This window comes from Chiloscyllium plagiosum, chromosome 32, assembly GCF_004010195.1.
Source record: "Chiloscyllium plagiosum isolate BGI_BamShark_2017 chromosome 32, ASM401019v2, whole genome shotgun sequence".
Lineage (NCBI taxonomy): Eukaryota > Metazoa > Chordata > Chondrichthyes > Orectolobiformes > Hemiscylliidae > Chiloscyllium > Chiloscyllium plagiosum.
In genome coordinates, this window is record NC_057741.1 from 20394619 (window position 1) to 20415117 (window position 20499).

General features: G+C 39.5%; 1 protein-coding gene across 4 annotated transcripts in view; it reads right to left on the minus strand.

Moving 5' to 3' along the window:
• Positions 1 to 20499, minus strand: part of abhd18 (abhydrolase domain containing 18) — a 96417-nt gene that overhangs the window by 10220 nt on the left and 65698 nt on the right. For 3 of the 4 annotated variants that reach the window (XM_043674179.1, XM_043674178.1, XM_043674180.1), the window contains 2 exons: positions 11378 to 11479; positions 4143 to 4515 (listed from right to left, as the gene is read on the minus strand). In XM_043674179.1, coding sequence (XP_043530114.1) covers positions 4143 to 4515; positions 11378 to 11479 — 475 coding nt within the window. Of the gene's footprint in view, positions 1 to 336; positions 425 to 4142; positions 4516 to 11377; positions 11480 to 20499 lie in introns of all 4 variants that reach the window. The other variant, XR_006309064.1, reaches the window with a different exon arrangement.

The following is a 20499-nucleotide window of genomic DNA, read 5'->3' on the forward strand; positions in this document are numbered from 1 at the left end:
ACATCTATCTTGGGACAGGCTAAGCAAAGACATGCCAGAGAATTCCTAAAGGTCTGTCACTCCAACCACAACGCCATAAACAAGCACATAGATCGAGATGCCATCTATCAACCCCTCAGAAAACGAACAGGAAATGACATCACCACAAACCCCAGGAACCCCATCCAGGAGAAAGATATAAATAGAAAGCAGGAGACAACAGCTTTGCTTCACTTGGAGGTTGCCACTGATGATGTTACCTAGCCAGGTAATGAAACGCCTGGATATCAAACCTACAGCTCAGTGAGCAAACCTACACCCTAAATTGTAATAACGATAAACATTATGTTTGTTTACCTTAGGGTAGATAATCTGCTTCTGATGAAATTAGGTGATGTTCTGAGATTGTAATTAGGATCTTTTCAGTGATTAATGTGCAAGAATGCTGAAAGAACAGAGAATTAAATTTGCTTATAAGTAACCAAACAGGACTGAAGGTAGTCCTGGTCTTAAAGTTATCAAGATAAAGGAATTGAACAGTTTTTTTTCATTGTTACGATGTAGAACATAGTTAAGAACAGTTGGTTGGAAAAATTACAGATTAAAGAACAAAAGTAACAGTTCAACCAGGTGCAAATGGGTTGGTTCAAAAACATGGGGCTCAATGGATAGTGATCACAACAAAATGGTGGTTTAAACTTTGGTAGAGGAATTATGGAACCGGAAAACTAAGGAACTTAATTATAGAAGGCAAGCAAAAGGTGAAATTAAGTAAGAAACCTTATTAAACGAAGGGAAATAACAAGAGTCATCATAAACACAAACACGTAATTAAAAAGATAGTCAAATAAGACATACAAAGACTTATGATGAAAGGAGCCATGTTATATTTGAGTGTAAGGGAATGGCCATAATTCTCACAAATAAATTTTCCAAGGAATATGAAAGTGAAACTGTAGGACTCAAAATGAATGTGGTAGAACTATACAGTGATAAAAATCTAAATCAAACTAATAACAAAGTTCAGCATTAAAAATACAAAAATCACCAGGTCAATGCCCATGCATCTCAACACTTCAGGAAGTTGGCAAATACATGGTAAGTGGCTTAAGTGCAATGTTTCAAACAGGAAATGGGCCCAAAAAAAATCTACAGAACAGAGAAGATTGTTTAAGATAAGCCTGAAGACAGTCGATCAGCCTTTTACTTATACTTTGCCTATAGTAGTTATTTTAATTAACGTGTTCAGGCATGTTACGATACGCTTTTGCAGCAGGTGAGACTTGGGCCAAGGCCTTCTGGCCCAGAGGCAAAGAAGTAGAAAGGCAACCACTCTGCAACAAGAGTTCATTAGCAGTGGAATCACTGAAGTCAAATGAGTGAACAATCAGAAGTATTAGCAAATTGGGAATCATCCATTTTGATTTTTAAAGGTTGGGTAAGGCTTGGCTAATTGAAATTTTGAAGAAACCACAATATGCTGATAAAGAGAATGCAGTAACTTTTCACAGGGTGTTTGCTTAAATGTCACACAAGAGATATTATGTGAGCAAAAGTGTCTGCTTTATTCTATAGTGGCTGTCATTTACAATACCAGTTGTTGCCCATCCCTAATTTGCTGCAACTGAGTGACTTAATTGGCTATTTAATCAGACTGTTAAGGATCAATTACAATGCTGAGAGTCTGCAATTCAGGCCAGACTAGGTACAGACAGCAGATTTATGAACAATTTTAGGGATTCAGCAGTTTCAATTTCTTTCAATTCCAGATATATTAATTGAATTTATTATGAAATGTTAATCCACTATCTGCCATATTGGGATATGAACCCATATCTTCAGAACATTATCCCAGATATCTGGATTACTGGTCCAGTAACATTACTACAACAGCTTTAGGTGGGGGATAGAAAATAAAGAGTACGTGTAAATTCATGTTTTTAGATACTAGATTACGGTTTGTGAAATGCTACGAAATGCTAGTGAAACATCTTTTGTTTTCCATTTAAGAAATTTACAAATGCACATGTGTCATAATGATAAAGTTAATGCAAAGTGATAGTCTCTAATGGTAAAACAATTCAGAATACAAAGGACAAAGATCTAGGAGGTGGTGTAGACACATGGATCTTCAAAGAGGAATGTAACAGAAAAATCATAAAAAGCAATGGGATGATTATTAAACAAGGATACAGCACTGATTATCAAAACAAAGTAATTCATTTGAATTTTTAAAAGACAATAAGAACAGATTTCAGTACACGTAGTTCTTCCACAACGCGATAGTCGTGTTATAGAGTCATAGAGATGTACGGCATGGTCTTTGCAACCCCGCATTATAGAAAATTTGCACTTTAGAAACTCATTTAAAATGTTGGCAATGTAATCACATTACAGCTAACGCACGTTTTAAAAGTTCGTGCTTTAGAAAGTGTCCCATATTCGTCAGTCATAGCGAATTCGTGTTAATGAAACGTGCATTATAGCAGAACGATTTGTATTGCAAGCTGTTGTAGTATTTCATGATAGTGGTGCTCTGCAATTGTTTTCTCACCGTGACTCCATTGCAAAGTTTGAAATCATCATGACCCTTCAACAAGAATCATGTAAGTGAGGGCAGGGACCTATGAGTGAACAGGGGCAGGGCTCAGAGGGAGGTTGAAAGTGTGGGAGCTCCTAAGAGTAGGAGGATGGCTGCTGTAGCTAGAGTGGTAGTCCACTAGTCTTTACTGCCTCAGAATTCAACTGCAAAACTTGCGCTTGTGACTGTACTTGGAATCTTGACATTTCCTTAAAAGCTGTGATTTACAGGGTACAACAGTAATTAACCATAATTACCCTAAGAATAAGAGATTATATTTTTTGATAAATAAATGATTGAAAATTGAGAGGTATTTCTCTGTAAGGAAGATGGAGGAAGGGGCAAATAGAAGATGCCAAATTTATGGAAGTATTCAGGAGGCTTGAAGTCAAAATCAGAATTTGTCAGCAAATCATTAATGGGACTATAGACTCTGCTATCATTGTAAGAACAAAAGATAGATATCACAAGAAAATGTTCTTGTTATTGGACTGTGGGATGCTATACCATGAATGATAATTAAAATAGATTACTAAATTAAAAATGTACTAGGTAAGTGCTGAAATGAAAAATATAAATTCATACATTGTAATAAATAAAATATGCTCAAATGATGCCTTTTATTAAAGCTACAATGGTGGAGACGAGTGCACTTGACTGATGTTAAAATTGGTGACAAAGGATTACCTACTGTAACAGTCAAACAGAGTTTACAAAGCAACAAAAAAACCAGCTGATTAGCAAGAATAAGGATTGTAATTATTTCCTACAAATGCAGTTCTTTTGTGTTTGCCCTTCCCTGTAGAGGTTAGTTCCATGCGAGAGTGTACATACAAGTTCAGACCTTTGTCAATGCAATCTCAAGTTGAGCAATATGTAAATACAGATGGGGACAAATCCACCATTTAATTCATTTCTTGTCCAGTATCCTCTGCTACTTTCCCAGGGGAAATAAATTCTGCCTCTAAAACAGCAAATTACTCTGATATCAACCTTCTGACATTGGTCACAAAGATGTGAATCATGTTCATGCATAGAGTTCTAAAAAACAGGTATGCATTAGCTATTACAGAGCCCAAAAAGAAAGATACTCCAAATCTTTGAAAGCTTCATTTAAGTTCTTTTTTTCAATTCTATCCAATATTCTTTGGAGAAGTGACTGATGCAAATTTCCATGTGTACAGTCACCCTTCCAATTACCTCGACCAAAGTTGTCATTTTCCACATGTCAATTTGGACAATGATTTTAACAGACTATTCCAAAATAGAATAGAATAAAATAAAACTCTATTACTGTTGAGTCAATCGTACTATGGCCAAAGAGTCATTCAAAACTACACTTCCAGCAATGATGGGATCAGCAATTCAAGCTGCATGAGAAACATTTCCTTTCTGACATAAAGACCACCTATAAAACCTTAACCATTACCCTTACTAAAATAAGCTAAACACATGACAAAACTACCCAATGAACTATCAGAAGAGACTCAAATGGTTCCTAAACAATGAGACACAATGCCATAATTAGGTAGATTACACCACTTTGTACATATTTTGAATTTCATTGAAAAGTTTAAATTACCTGAGAAATTTCCAATGTGTGTACATTCATCCATAACTCCTTTCATGAAGAGTATAGATTCTCGTGCTAGGGAGGCCTTCCTTTTGTCCATCTTTAACAGTTCATGCTTTACACTGGATGAATACTTGCTAATATTTGTTGATGACATTTGGTGATTTAGGCAACCTGTGTCTGAAGTACCTTCAAGTAGAATTCCTTGTGTAGAGGCATTTAAGGCAGCAGTGTCTGTACTGAACCGAGTAACTGTGGCAGTCCTCATCATTTCTCTCTTGACATTTAAATCTAACATGCCTGTGGCGAGATCACGATGATCCAAGTTTTCAAAGGTTGATGAGTTCTTCACAAAATCCTGGCCCATTTTAAAGGAATCTGCCTAAATATAAAATACTTAAAATTTAGAAATAATTTAAAAAGCATTCCGATATATTCTGATATTCTCCTTTCTCTCCCCAATCTCCAAAACAGGTAGTTAAGAATCTGAATCTTATACTGTGATCATTAGAATAATCCCAACCAAATTTTTTTCCAAACTAGGAACGCAGAGGTCAATTCTAACATTTTAAAATCTTGCCGACTAGGTGAGCATTTACTTGTCATTTACCAACTGTGACTATGATGTCTGGGAACATTCAGTTCTACATGGTTTACTTATGTACCACAGAGTATCTATGCACAACCTGGAAAGTGGAATAATTTTCCTCCCAATCATTACCCTTTTTATATTATCCCTACAAAGGATACTTTTCTGAAAGACTGAGTGTAAATACTGTAATGAACTATCTTTTATATGGTTATTGGTCTTACAATAAAAAAAAAGCAAGATCAGCCAACATCTGAACAACTCAGTCACAATTCAGTGAACATGATTTGAAGAGGTTAGGCAAATCTGGAAGTCAGTCTGTGATTCAAATTGTTGTACAATTAGAGCTCTTTCTCCTCACTTTAGAAGTCCCATTTCACCTCCCAGTTCCTTAATCATCATTTTACAGCTGTAATAGGAGTTAATGGGAACTTAGTCTGGTGTAAAGCTTGTCAACAGCTCACACAAAACCAACTTCATGGTCAGCTGACAAAAGGTGTAATTTAGCAGGACAAGACCAGTCTCCAAGTTCAACTTTCCTTAAACAGGAATGCCTCGTAGTGCCCATTACTTCATCTGAAAGCCGACATAAAGTCAGCAAGCTACCCACCATGTCCAAGGCTGAATTTAAGTAAATAACTATTCCTTGATATTAAAACTAGAAATTCAAACTCATTCAACAGAAGGATGAATGAAGGATGAATGAACTCAGCATGACACAGGGTCATGATGTCATTCAAATAATTTATGATCATGTCTTTTGTCCTACGTGGATGAATGTTTTAAAAACAGATGTCACTTACTTCCCCCTAGGAACAAATAAGCACAGCAAGTTACATCTCTCACTTACTAGCAGCTGATTTTTGACCATCAAGATGCTGTCATTTTAAGAGGAAGGGACTTGCAGACGATACGTTTTGCTTTAAGAGTAACACCAGAAAGGGACAGCAAATAGGATATATTTATCAGAATCAGGTAGACAAACTGTTTTTTCTACTAATGCTGGAAAAGTGTTTTGTGTGAAATTACAATATCTAAGACCTATGTAAATCAGCAAATTAATTGGGAAATTAAGATATTGGAACTGGTTGAACACTTGTAAGAAAGGATAGATGTAACAAAGCAATTACAGGATTATTCCTCCTGGCTGGTCTCTCACATTGTGCCTTCTTTAAATTTGAGGTTACGCACAATTTTGCTGCCTATGAATGACTCTCACCAAACTTTGCTCTCCTATCAGCCATTTGCTTGCTTGCAAGACAATGTATTGATTTTGAAACTTACATCCTGATTTCAAATGACTCAATGGCCTCATCCCACTCCATCTCTATAAATCTCCTCTAGCCCCACAAAACTCAATGTCTGCACCCCTCTAATTCTGGCCTAATTTTAATTGCTCCATCATTATTGGCTGTGCCTTCAGTTGCCTAGGCTGCAGGATTACCCCACCATCTTGTTTTTCTCCCTGAAGACAATTCTTAAAGTCTACTACACCTTTTACTAAACTATTGATCATCTCACCAAATATATTGGCTTGATGTCACACTTTGCTTTATAATTATCCTATAACATCCTAGATGTTTTATGACATTAACAGTGTTATAAGTGGTGTACATTTTGAGGTAATAAGATCAACTTGACAGACTTTAAGATAATTTGGACAGGTATAAAGGATGTAATGGAATTCCTGTCGTGAAAAGATAAACTATAAAATCACTTTGTACATATCTAGGGGAATCACAGGTGTCAAAAACAAGTTAAAAGGCTTGTTATATTGGATAACACAATTACAGATTTGAAGCAAGGCATACAATTCAAAACAAAAGTCTGCCTTTCTAATATCATGACTAAAAATGATAATTTTAATAAGGCAATGCATGGTTCATTATTTTGTTCAATGATAACTGAGATATACTAAACACTCAAATTGATGCACAGCATGTTACTTGTCATTTTTTGCGATTTAATGTTACAAGACAGCTTAAAACAACCCAAGGGCTCATGCCCGAAACGTCAATTCTCCTGCTCCTTGGATGCTGCCTGACCTGCTGCGCTTTTCCAGCAACACATTTTCAGCTCTGATCTCCAACATCTGCAGTCCTCACTTTCTCCTCTATGTACAAAGTTAAGCAGTCAAATCCTACAATTAACTCAATTATAATTCAGGACAATTCTTGCCACTTTTGCTTTGACTGCAGACTGCATTTTTCACAAGGAAAGCAGGAGCAATATATTGCAGAATTAACCACACAGCCTTGTATCACCAAGCTATGCAAATTAAGTCACACAAAATGTTCACTGTACATTCCTAATCTTTAGTAAGTAGGAAGACAGCATAGCCTGGCCAAGTAATTCAAGCTAAAGCTACAAACAGAAGCCAAACTAATGTACTGGAAGTATGATCACTGCTGTGATTAGCAGAAATGCTTCAACTTGTAATGTCTGATGAACAGCAATGAAATTACTGAAACTATGATGGGTTGCTTTATGAAGTTGATGAGAGACATACATTGGGGAAAACTGCCAGGAAAACTTCCTTTCTACTCAGCAAATAGTGACATGGGATTTTTTACAATAGCCTGAGTGAGCAGAAAAGGCCTCAAATTAGTCTCACGCACTTTGTACTACTCTAATGTGACAACTTAGATCATGTCTTCAGTTTAAGAATGAAGTTGAATCTTTGACCTTCTGACCCAGAGGTCAGAATCTCCATTACCAAAATAATTTGTTTGAATTTGTAAATCAAATGTGTGCTTGAAACATCTCTACACCTACACAACTCTTTCTAACATTGAATTAAGTAGTTATACAGAGGAACATTGATTATCCGGCATTCAATTATCCAAATTTTGGATTATCCGGCAAGACTGCAAGGTCCTGATATTTGGCTAAACTATGTTGTCCGGCATTCGATTATCCGGAATTAGATTAATCAAATGAAACATTCCCTGCCCGTGTCCTTTGGATAATTGAGGGTCCTCTATATTTTGTAAAATCAGCATTCAAAAAACACTACACAAATCTCATTAGATAAACTCAGAAAATGCAGAAGAAACTCAGCAAGTCTGGCAGCATCTGTGAAGAAAGAAACAGATGTTTTGAGTCCGATATGACTTCTTCAGAACTGAAGGAAGTTGAGAAATGATGGATTCTAAAGTTAACTCTATTTCTCTCTTTACAAGTGCTGTCAGAACTGACTTTCTCCAACAATTTGTTTTTATTTCAGATCTCTATCATCTGCAGTACTTTGCCTTTAGTCATACAATAATCCTCTCACTACATTTGAAGCAGAAGATAGTTCTTTCAATGACATCAAGAGTCACAGTTCCGAGGGGTGGCAAACACACAAAGACTAACACTCCAGTCTATGACAGGAGATTCCAATCTAGGCTCCTTCAGAAATATGAACTGTACTTTAAATCTGACTGGTCTGTCATAGTGCAGAACAGTCGATGGAAGGCAAATTACGCCACCCTTTTCACAGCCATTAGCTGCTATATTCTGTGATTTTAAATGCTCAGCATCACAGATGACCACTTTGACAGCTCCTGCAAAAGGATATGATAAGTGTAAGGTTCGGTGCAAGCAGGGTCGACTAGGTAGGTCATGGAATGTGTGCAGGCAGAAAGGAACCTAGGGTGTTGTGTCATGTGGAGAAATGGGTAGGGTGTTGATATTGGAGTTGAGGGTGGGGTCTCATCCCAGGGAGGGCAGGAGTTTGGGTCTGGTTGCAGGAATTGTTGAGTTCTGGGGTGCAAGAGTGGGGTGTCACCCAGTGTTGGGGGTGAGTGGGGATAAGGGTGGATAAAGTTAAAAAATCACACAACACCAAGTTATAGGCCAAAAGGTTTATTTGGAAATACTAGCTTCAGAGCGCTCTGAAAGTGAGTACTCCCAAATAAACCTGTTGGACTATAACCTGGTGTTGTGAGATTTTTAACTTTGTCCACCCCAGTCTAACACCGGCACCTCCACATCGGGGATAAGGGTGTCAGGTCCTGACTAACTAGCCACCAGAAAAGCTGCATCAATATTTTAATCATTTAAGTGGGTTGAGCTGAATAAAAGTCTTTGCTCTCTTGAATAATGTGTTCTAGATCAAACAGAAAAAAAATCTATTTTGGACCATCTGTCTGGCATAATTGTCCCTTAATGGTTAAAATAATTCATACATCATGCGGTATTTTACCTTGGAACCAAACTTGGTCATATTGTCACTTCAGACTGAAGATTCTAGCTAAGAAAATCTCACTTCATGAAAAATAACATGCGAGTTGCATCAATCTTTGAATCACAGCTCAGTGCTCTCCAAAGTTAGTGGCAATTCTCCATAAGCTATTTATTTCGTGCCCTCAGGCTCCAAGGCAAGACTTTAAAATACATTGGAAACAGTAAGGTCTGCAGATGCTGGAGATCAGAGTTGAGAGGGTGTTGGTGGAAAAGCACAGCAGGTCAGGCAGCACCAACCTCCGCATAAATCGCATCATCCGCCGACATTTCTGCCACCTACAAATGGACCCCACCTCAGGGATATATTTCCCTCCCCACCCCTATCTGCTTTCTGCAAAGACCATTCCCTCTGCGACTACCTCATCAGGTCCATGCTCCCAACAAGCCACCCTCCCCTCCTGGCACGTTCCCCTGCCACCGCAAGAATTTCAAAACCTGCGCCCACATCTCCTCCCTTACCTCTGTCCAAGGCCCCAAAGGAGCCTTCCACATCCATCAAAGTTTCACCTGAACTTCCACATGTCACTTATTGCATCTGTTGCTCCCGATGCAATCTCCTCTACATTGGGGAGACTGGATGCCTTCTTGCACAGCGCTTTAGAAAACATCTCCCAGACACCCGCACCTATCAACCCCACCACCCCGTGGCCGAACGTTTCAACTCCCCCTCCCACTCTGCCAAGGACATGCAGATCCTGGGCCTCCTCCATCGCCATTCCCTGACCACCCAACGTCAGGAGGAAGAACACCTTATCTTCAGCCTCGCGACCCTTCAATCCCAGGGCACCAATGTGGACTTCACCAGTTTCCTCATTTCCCCTCCCCCCACCTTACCCCAGTTCCAACCTTCCAGCTCAGCACTGCCCTCATGAGCTGTCCCACCTATAAGTCTTCCTTACCACTTATCTGCTCCACCCTTCTCTCCAACCTATCACCTTTACTCCCACCTTCATCCACCTAAGCTACCTTCTCCCCAGCCCCACCCTCCTCTCATTTATCTCTCCACCCCGAGGCTTCCAGCCTCATTCCTGATGAAGGGCTCCTGCACAAAACGTCGATTTTCCTGCTCCTTTGATGTTGCCTGACCTCCTGTGCTTTTCCAGCAACACACACTCAACTTTAAAATACATTGGCCTAACTAATAATAGTAAACAAAAATTATAAATACTTTCCAGGTATCATATTTCATATTCAATCATAAAATCCCAACAGTGTGGATGCAGGCCATTTCATCTACCAACCCTCTGAACAGCATCCAACCCAGACTCAACCCCCTCTACCCTATCTCTGTAACCATGCATTTCCTATGTCCAATCCACCTAACCTGCACACCTTTGGAATACAAAAGGAACTTTCTCATCTTGCCAAAGATTCTGCTCCAAATTACCTTGAACTTGTTTTCTCTTTTTACTGACTCTTCTGCCACTTGAAATAGTTTATCATTATCTCGTTTATTAACACCCCTTAGGATTTTGAACTCTTGCTTTACATTTTTTTTCACAACAACCATTAAAACAAAACATTGTCTTTGCTCCCAAGTGATTTTACAAGGTTCCAAAATCACTACAACTGTCATGAGGCTCTCCTGCTTCACTAGCAAGTGGCACCTGGCACGCTCTAAGGCAGCATAACCACTAAAAGTACACTGTGATAAGAGTACTAGCACAGACCTTTTGACCCATTGCTACTTAGCACCAGGTACAGCATAACAATTAGCTTGATGGGCTTCCCTTAAATCACAACTTCAGTAGTTTTGACTATGTATTAGCTATGAACATATTAGCAAAAGACAATATATTCAGAATATTGGCATAAATTAATTTGCTCCAATGGCTGAATAAATGCATCCATATGAAAGCATAAAACAAGTCTGACTGATATATTGAATGTATGCTGGCAGCTACATCAATAAATGTACAGCTGGCCAACATATCATGGGCCTAAAAAAAATGCTGTTCATCCGAGTTTCTATGAGTGATGAGTGGTAGAAATCACTAATAATTCATCAACCCATTTCTTTTCAGTACCAAAAGCCATTAATTGCTTCACTTATTTTGAGATGTTAAAATGACAGTTCATGATAGGAAAGGAAAGAATAAATTGGTGACCTGACAATAAGTACTTACTTCTGAGGTAATACCGATTAGCTACGTTGGTTTGATTATATCAAAATATACTGCTCACAAAACGACTAAACAATTATATTAATGAGAGACAGTTGAAACTAGAGGCTTCAGATTAATAGATCTTCAGTTTCAGTTTTTACAGGGGCAGTATTATAGGAGGATTTTAATCATCAAATGACATGCCACCCATGGAAAATCTTTAAATATAATTTTAGTATAATTTGAAATAACACCATGGTACAAAGGCAATAAACATATTCAGCACAGTAATATATAGCACATTAAAAACTAAAACTTACTCCACAGTACTCCAGCAGTCTGATAATTTCTTCTTCATAAACAGTTTCAGTGGCATACTGCTTTTCCAGCTCTCTCCAGTTCACAGCTTTACTTAAAACACCCTGTGAATTGTAATAATATTAAAATAAACAACATTTCATGTACCTATACTAAATACTTTAAAGGACTGCAGCTACACTTTCTATTTCAACAGAATAAATTAATTTCCCATTATTCTCAGACCAGAGAGAAACCAACACTATCTGCACGATGTGTAAAATATCATTAAACATCACACACTTTCACATTGAAAAATAATTTGTTTACAACACATACATAATAAACAGCTGCTTGGTAGTACAGATTTGAATACTAAAAGTAATCGTGCACAATAACCCTGGCACATATAATAATGCTTCGCTTTAATGTGGGTAAACTAATGGAGCTTTCGGTCTCATTGAGTTTTGTAGTTTTCATTTTAATGTTGCTTCCCTTATGATGGGTGCCATTTTGATGCTGTCTCTCCTGCTCTCTAACTTGAGACTGATCCCCGTGCTCCACCTTCCAATGTGCAGCCTTCCTCTGTGCCTGACCCTAACCCTTAGTTTTCAGCCTCTCCTATGAGGCAGGAGGTATTGCTGCCAGAGGTCTGCACGAGGAAGTCTTTACTCACCAGGCTCCAGAACACTCACTTGAGCTGCCAAATGTCTCAGCTATGTCATAACTGCTGCAGCTTTCAGCAAGAGACTGCACTCCTCTTTGCTGCTACCAGTCTCCACGATGCACTCAAATGTGGTGAAGTTGCTCCTCTTGGACAGTTATGGGACCTTGGCCTTCCTCCTCTCCATCTAACAGGCAGGTATTAGTCATGATTGTGCTTGGTACCTGCTCTCCATACCTGACTGTGAAGAGGATAGTCAGAAGGCATGGATCTGCAGCAGCAGGAAGCAGGACATTTGGGTAGCAGGAATGGCAGCAAGCAGGAGGTACAGTATTGTAAGAAAGATTTTCCCTTTCATATTTAAATATATTTTAAGATTTATTTAATTTACCAATGTTGGAATTTAGTAGTGTAATATATCTCAATTGACGGGGTATATATACACTTTTTCTGATAAGGAAGGCCCCATAGAACCTAACTCCAGTGTTAAACTTAAATCTTATAGAAATCAATGTTCCATTTCATTTCACTTAGAGTTGTGATTTTCAAGATCATGACCACATCTTTAAGCGAGGATTTACTGTAGCATAACCTGTTGAGGTTATTTGAAATTCAGCATTCTTCCACTTGTTCTGATTAGTGCAAAATGAAAAGCTTTGTCTATATGTCTCTCATCAACAATATTCAAATATATTAAATTTACAAACTGATGTTTGAAGATACTTTGGAGATGCCGGTGTTGGACTGGGGTGTACAAAGTTAAAAATCACACAACACCAGGTTATAGTCCAACAGGTTTATTTGGAAGCATTAACTTTCAGAGCGTTGCTCCTTCATTAGGTGGCTGTAGAATAAGATTGTAAGACACAGAGGTGTTTTTCAATCTTATTCTCCACAACTGAAATGGCAAGGTGATGACATTGCCAATTTGCCGTTTATACAGATTCCCATCTTTGGACGAGTGAAGGCATTAAAACCATAGAAGCCATTCCACCAGCCATTTCTGTGTCAGCTTTAACTGGAATAATCATTTTATAATCTCACTGACTTGCTCTGTGCTAACAGCCTTCTCGTTCATTGCTTCAAATATTTATCCAAGTTTCTCCACAAAGATTAAAAGCTCTCTGCCTGAATCAATCGCTGTGATGAAGCCTTCCATGCTCACAAACTACACACTATTCTTTTCTGACCTTCCTACTACAAACTATTTTTTTAGATTAGATTACTTACAGCGTGGAAACAGGCCCTTCGGCCCAACAAGTCCACACCGACCCTCCGAAGAGCAACCCACCCAGACCCATTCCCCTATATTTACCCCTCTACCTAACACTACGGGCAATTTAGCATGGCCGAATCTGCACATTTTTAGACTGTGGGAGGAAACCGGAGCACCTGGAGGAAACCCATGCAGACACTGGGAGAATGTGCAAACTCCACACAGACAGTTGCCTGAGACGGGAATTGAACCCGGGTCTCTGGTGCCGTGAGGCAGCAGTGCTAACCACTGTGCCACCCATTTTAATTGATGTCAAGTCATTGACTCCAACTAAAGAAAATACATCCTCATCAATTCTATTGAATCCCTTCACAATTTTAAAAAGCTCCTGTAATTCTTTGACTTCATTACTCAGTAAAAATAGTTTCTGCATCTCTCATCTCTCCTTGTACATACAATTGTTCATCCCTAATACCATCTTGGTAAGTCTCTATTTCACATAATTTATGGAGCTGGTAAAAAACAAATATAAAACAACTTTAAAAGAAGCATTTGGGCAGACAAATAAACAGGGCAGGGAATAGAAGGATATGGACTATGTGCATACTGATGGGATTAGTTTAGAATGGAATCATCGTAGGCCAAAGGGCCTTTTCCTATGCTGTACTGTTCTATGTTCTATAAAATAACACACCCTGATTCACATGCAGTACACTCTTGATGAAGATTATCATTGCCTGACACTTGTGTGGTGCAAATGTGACTTGCTACTTGCCAACCCAAACCTGGATATTGTCCAGATTTTGCTGCATTGAGGCATGGACTACTTCAGTATCTGGGGAGTTGCAAATGATGGTGGACATTGTTTGCTAATGTGTGCACATTGCCACCTCTGACCTCATGAAGGAAGGAAGGTCATTGATGAAGCAGTTGAAGATATTTCTACTTAAGGATTTCTTGTTAGAGATGTCCTAAAAAGTGGAGGTGATTGACCTCTAACAATCACAATCAGCTTGGTTTGTGGCAGGTATGACTCCAACATGCAGAGAAACACTCCTCTCAATTCCCAGTGATTCCAGTTTTGCAAGTATTCCTTGATGCCGCATTTGATTAAATGCGGCCTTGAAGTCAGGGGCAATTACTCTCATCTTTGGAATTCAACTCTTTTGCCATGTTTCAACTGAGACTGTAATGAGGTCAAATGCTAAGATACCCTGCAGGAACCCAAACTGAGAGTCAGTGAAAAGGTCATGTTAAATACATACTGCTTAGTAGCATTGTTTATTATACCCTCCAACATTTGACTGATCATCAAAAGCAAACTGATGGATTGGTAATCAGTCAGGTAAGGTTTGTCCTGTTTCTTGTATATAGGACATGCACGGGCAATTTTCCATATCATCGGATATATGCCTGTGCCGAGGCTGTACTCGATTAACTTGTCTAGAAGCATGGCATGTTCTGGAGCACAAGTCCTCAGTACTATGGCTGGAATGTTGTCAGGGCCCACAGCCTTTAAGTAACCAGTACTTCCATCCATTTCTTGATGTCATGTGGAGTGAGTTGAATTGGCTGAAGACTAGGAGGCAGAGACAGGTCATACATTCATCATTTCTGACTGATGTGTTAGGCTCCTTCATTATCAAAGATAGGAATATTTGTGCAGCGACCTCCTCTAAGGAGTTATTTAATTACCACCACTATTCATGAGTAGTTCAGGCATGACTGCAGAATTATTGTGCCCTACCATTTGCTGTTTGGTACGTAAATCATCCTGTTTTGTCATTTCACCAAGTTAATACCTCAATTTTAGGCATGCCTTGTGCTGCTCTTGGCAATCCCTCCTGTATACTTCATTGAACCAAGGCTGCTCCCTTGGCTTGATTGTAATGGTGGAGTGAGGGATAAGCTAAGGCATGAAGTTGTAGATTGCATTGGAGGACAGTTTGACTGCAGCTGATGGCCTACAGTACTTCATGGATCTGCCATCAATATTATCAGTTTACTTAATATGGTTGCCTTAGTTATAATCATTTCACAAGTTCCTCTGTAGTAACTGAGTTTTTGGGAAGAAATTAACTTCCACTATAAAAACTGACAAAGTACTGGTTTAGTGTCTCTGCCATTTGAGTTTCCTATTACCTCACCTTTTTCTTCCTCTGAAGAGCCAATGTATACTTTCACCACCCTCTTCCTTAATATATACATTTTGGAGCTTTTGGCACTAATACTTATATTTTCGGGTAGGTTCTTTTCAGAGTACATCTTAGCACTTTTGATCTTGTTTTTAGTAATCCTTGGCTGATGTTTAAAGTTCTCCCAGTCCTCTAGAGAGTCACTAACTTTTGCAGTATGATATGCCTGAGTTTTTACCTTAATGTTATCTTTGACTTCATTGTTAAGACATGGATGATTTTTCACCTTATTGCAACTCCTCTTCCTCTCAGAATTAAACATTAATTGAGAGATATTTTGTACTCCCCAAGCATTTGCCACTGTTCTTCAACCGGGCTGGCTCTAATAGGCCAAATCAGTCCTCAAAAATTTGCACAACACTAAAAATCGAGTATATGACTTTGTCTTCACTCTTTCAATCTGAATTGAACGCCAGCATGTTATGATCACTCCTTCCAAGAGGATCCTTAACTACAAGGCCATTCATCAATCCTTCCCTGTTACATAGAACCATATCTAAAGTAGCCAGTTCGCTGGTTGGCTCTATGACATATTGTAGGAGAAAGTGAGGACTGCAGATGCTGGAGATCAGAGCTGAAAATGTGTTGCTGGAAAAGTGCAGCAGGTCAGGCAACATCCAGGGAACAGGAGAATCGACGTTTCGGGCATGAGCCCTTCTTCAGGAATCTTCAGGAGCCCTTCTATGACATATTGTTCTCAGAAACAATCCTTTATACACTATGAACTTTTCCCCAAGTTTGCCCTTACCAAGTTGATTAATTCACTCAATATGTAGGTTCAAATTACCATTGCGACCTTCTCACAAGCCCTCATTATTTCCTGGTTAAAGTTGCTTTGAAGGGTTTGTAAATTACACACACCAAGGGGTTTCTTCCTTTGCTTTTTATTTTCACCCAAACCGATTCAACACAGTCACCCATAGTGCCAATATCATTTCTTAATACAGCCTGGATGTCATCCTTAACCAATAAAGCAATTCCATCTCCTGCTCTTTCTCGTCCAGCCTTTCGGAATACTGAGTACCCTTGGATATTTAACTCCCAGTCCTGATTTTCCTGTGACCATGTTTCAGTAATCCCCACCATGTCATACCCTTTAGTCTCTATTTGTGCTGTCAGCTCATTAACTTTATTCCAAATATTACATGCATTTAGGTACAAGATTTTTAAATAAATTCTACTGATTTGTCTTTCTCTTTGAATATTTTCTTGTACACAACGCTTTCCATACTCTCCATCCTTGTTTATTAATTCTTGTTAACACTGATATGTGTGTGTGTGTGCACGCACGTGTGTGTGTGGGGGGGTTGAAATGGCTGGCAATCGGAAGGTGGGGCTGATTGCAGCATACAAACCACAAATGTTCCCTGAACCAATTCCCAGGTTTGCACTCAGCATCTCCAAAGTAGAGGAGACTGCATCTGGAGCAACGGAGGCAATAAATCAGATTACGGGAAACACAAGGGAACCTCTGCTGGACTTGGAATGATTCTTTGGGGTCTTGAACGGAGGTGAGACGGCAGGTGTGAGGGTAGGTTTTGCACCTGTGGCTGCAGGGGCAGGTTGCAGGTGTGGAGGAGGGGATTAGTGAGGAGTGTGGGTCTAACAAGGAAGTCACAGAGGAAACCATCCCTGCGAAAAGCAGATAGGGGTGGGAAGTGAAATATCATTTTGGTGGAAGATAATGCGTCCATATTCCCAATTCCTCCACCTCCACTTTATCTGTTCCCAGGATGAGCAATTCCACTACAGGACATCCCAGATATCCTCCTAATGCAAGGACCTCAATTTCGCCTCCCCCATGATCAACAATGCCCTCAAACACATCATCTCCATTTTTTGCACCTCTGCCTTCAAACAAAGCCCCCCTCCAGTCACAACAAGGATACAGTCTCCTGGTTCTCACATTCCACCCAACTAATCTCCAAGTCCAATCCATCATCGTCTGCCACTTCTGCCGCCTGCAGTCTGACCCCACCACGAAAATGATGTTTCCCTCCCCACCCCTATCCAATTTTTACAGGGACCGTTCCGTGACTCCTCATTAGGTTTACCCTCCACAAGAAACCCCACCCCCCTCCACACCTGGAATCTTCATCTGTGGCTGCAATAGGTGCAAAACCTGCCCCCACATCTGCCATCTCACCACTGTCCCAGGCCCCAAAGAATCATACCAAGTCCAGCAGAGATTCACTTGCATTTCCTCTAAACTGATTTATTGCATCAGTTGCTCCTGATGTGGTCTCCTCTATATCAGAGCCATCGAGCACAAACATGGGAACCAGTTCAGGGAACATTTATGGTCCGTACGCTACAATCAACCCCACCATGCAGTGGCCAGCCATTTCAATTCACCCTCCCATACCCCCAACGATATATCCATTCTGGGCTTCCTTCACCATCAAAATAAGGCCACAAGCACCTGGAGGAAGAATACCTCATCTTCTGTCTCGGAAGATTACAATCATAAGGCCTTAACATAGGTTTCAACAGCTTCCAAAACCACCTCCTCGTCCACCTCATCCTAGGCCCAGCCCTCCCTCTCCATCCCATCCCTTTCCTGACTTAAACTATCCATCTCCCTTCCCACCTAATCACTCCACCCTTTCCACTGACCAATCACAGCCACGTCCTACGTGCATCCACCTACCACCATCCCATTCACCTTTCCCCCGCCATACCATTCTCACCCTCCCCCATTTATTTTTCAGCTCCCTTCCCCTCCCTCAGTCCTGATGAAAGGTTCTGACCTGAAACGTCGACTCCCCTTCTCCTCTGATGCTGCTTGACTGCTGTACCTTTTCCAGCTCCAATCTTTATCCACTCAATTTATTCCAACTTTCAACTCATATTTTGATGTTTTATGGTTCCTTCCATCACAACGGTCATTAGATTGTTCGTGCCTGAGAAGCTAGCTTATCAAATAATTTACCTAAGTTCATATGTCACATCTAATGCACTTCTTTCATCCATGCATTGGTAATATCTTCATTAAAACACTCAACAGAACTTGCAGGAGGAACAAGAACTCGTGATATTTATTCTCTCATTAAGCCTAGGGTATAGAAGCAATTACAATGCCCACACTGTACTCAAGATCAGCTAAGTCAGTCCTCGTTGTGTAATTCAATTACATGCTAAATATAGCAACTCCACCCATCAGCTGAGTTTTATGAAGAATATTTCAGTAAGTTATTTTTACTTCTGCAGCATAATTGTAAATATTTCATTTTTTTAGCCATCTACATTTCATGAAAGTTCACACAATTTAGTTGAAATACTATCCATTACAGAGATGGTTTGTTTAGGTTTTAGAGCAATCAAAATTGAAGATGACAAATTTGCTGTTTAACTTCCAGTTGCCCTGAAAATCAAACTTCCTTAAAAATTTCCACCTCCATTATCCCTTCATGGTATAACATGAAAGCATCTTTTCCATTCACTGAATTAATTCATTTGTAACAGCTTACTTTTTAAATTTTTTAAGATCCTGTCCTTTAGACTTCAAGCCTTAAACTGCTGTGCACTGCAATAGTGCTTCTTCTTCCATATTCTTCATGCAGCTCGAAGACACATTTTTTCCCCTCATCATAAATTCTCAAAGTTAACTGGTTATATCAGAAGTATTTGTAAATTAAGTTATTCAGCCAATGACTTAACCTCTGGTCACTTGAAAATGGAATCATTCTAGAACCATATTTAAGCAGGATTCAAATATGACACAATATTACTTGATTAGGTTTAACTGCATTAGAAAGCAGTCTATATGTGTCTGATACTCCTTGCTTTATAACCGTTTTATTAATTTATTCAAGTAGAATAGATGAAGAAATGCTTACAGACTTCATAATTAGTACTGTTATATTGAGCATTAAAGTATGCATATATGTAAAGAAAAATTGAAAATATTTTATTCAGAGCTTACAAGCTAAACCAAATATATAGAACAATACAGCACAGAACAAAACTTTCAGCCCTCTATCTTTATATTCACTACTGTATGTTACATGAATCAAAATTCACTTAACGGAAGATACAAAAGTAACTTTTAGCAATCACTCTACAAATATAATTTCCTCCCTGAAACAATTTGGGACACGATTTCAAAACATAAAGAATACAAAGATCCAAATACGTGGATAAAAAAAAAACAATCTGAGTATGTACTAAGTACAGCTGAACAACCTAAGGCAATCCATATCCATTGTCTTGAAATGCCATTCTAACAAATTATATAGAATCGTACTGTACCGAAGAGGCCCTTCAGCCCATCAAGTGTGTAACATCAAAAATACATTGCTACTTACACTAGTCCCAAACTAGTGTTATAATACTTCAACTGCTCATCTAAATACTTTTAGAGGTTGAGGGGTTTCCTGCCTCAACTACCCTTCCTGAATCCACACCCTCCGAGTGAAAAATATTTCCTCAAATCCCACCTAAACCTAACTTCCATGTTAAAGTTATGCTGCCTTGTTACTGACCCTTCACCCAAGGGAAACAGCTGATTTCTGTTCACCTTGTCCATGCCCTTCATAATTTTATACACCTCTATCAGGCCCCCACTCACCTTTGCGACAAAGAAAACAACCTGAGCTTATCGAGCCTCTCTTTGTAGCTGAAATGCTCCATCACAGGCAACATCCAGGTGAATCTCCTTTGCATGCTCTCCAGTGCAATCACATCCTTCCTATTGTGTGGTGACCAGAACTGTACACACAACTCTAGCTGTGGCCTAACCAAACTTCTATTCAGCTCCAACATCACATCCCTGCTCTAATAATCTTGTCCCATGACTGATAAAGGAAAGCATCCCGTGCCTTCTTAACTACCCTATTATAGAACATAGAAGAATACAGCGCAGTACAGGCCCTTCGGCCCTCGATGTTGCGCCGATCCAAGCCCACCTAACCTACACTAGCCCACTATCCTCCATATGCCTATCCAATGCCCGCTTAAATGTCCATAATGAGGGAGAGTCCACCACTGCTACTGGCAGGGCATTCCATGAACTCACGACTCGCTGAGTAAAGAACCTACCCCTAACATCTCTCCTATACCTACCCCCCC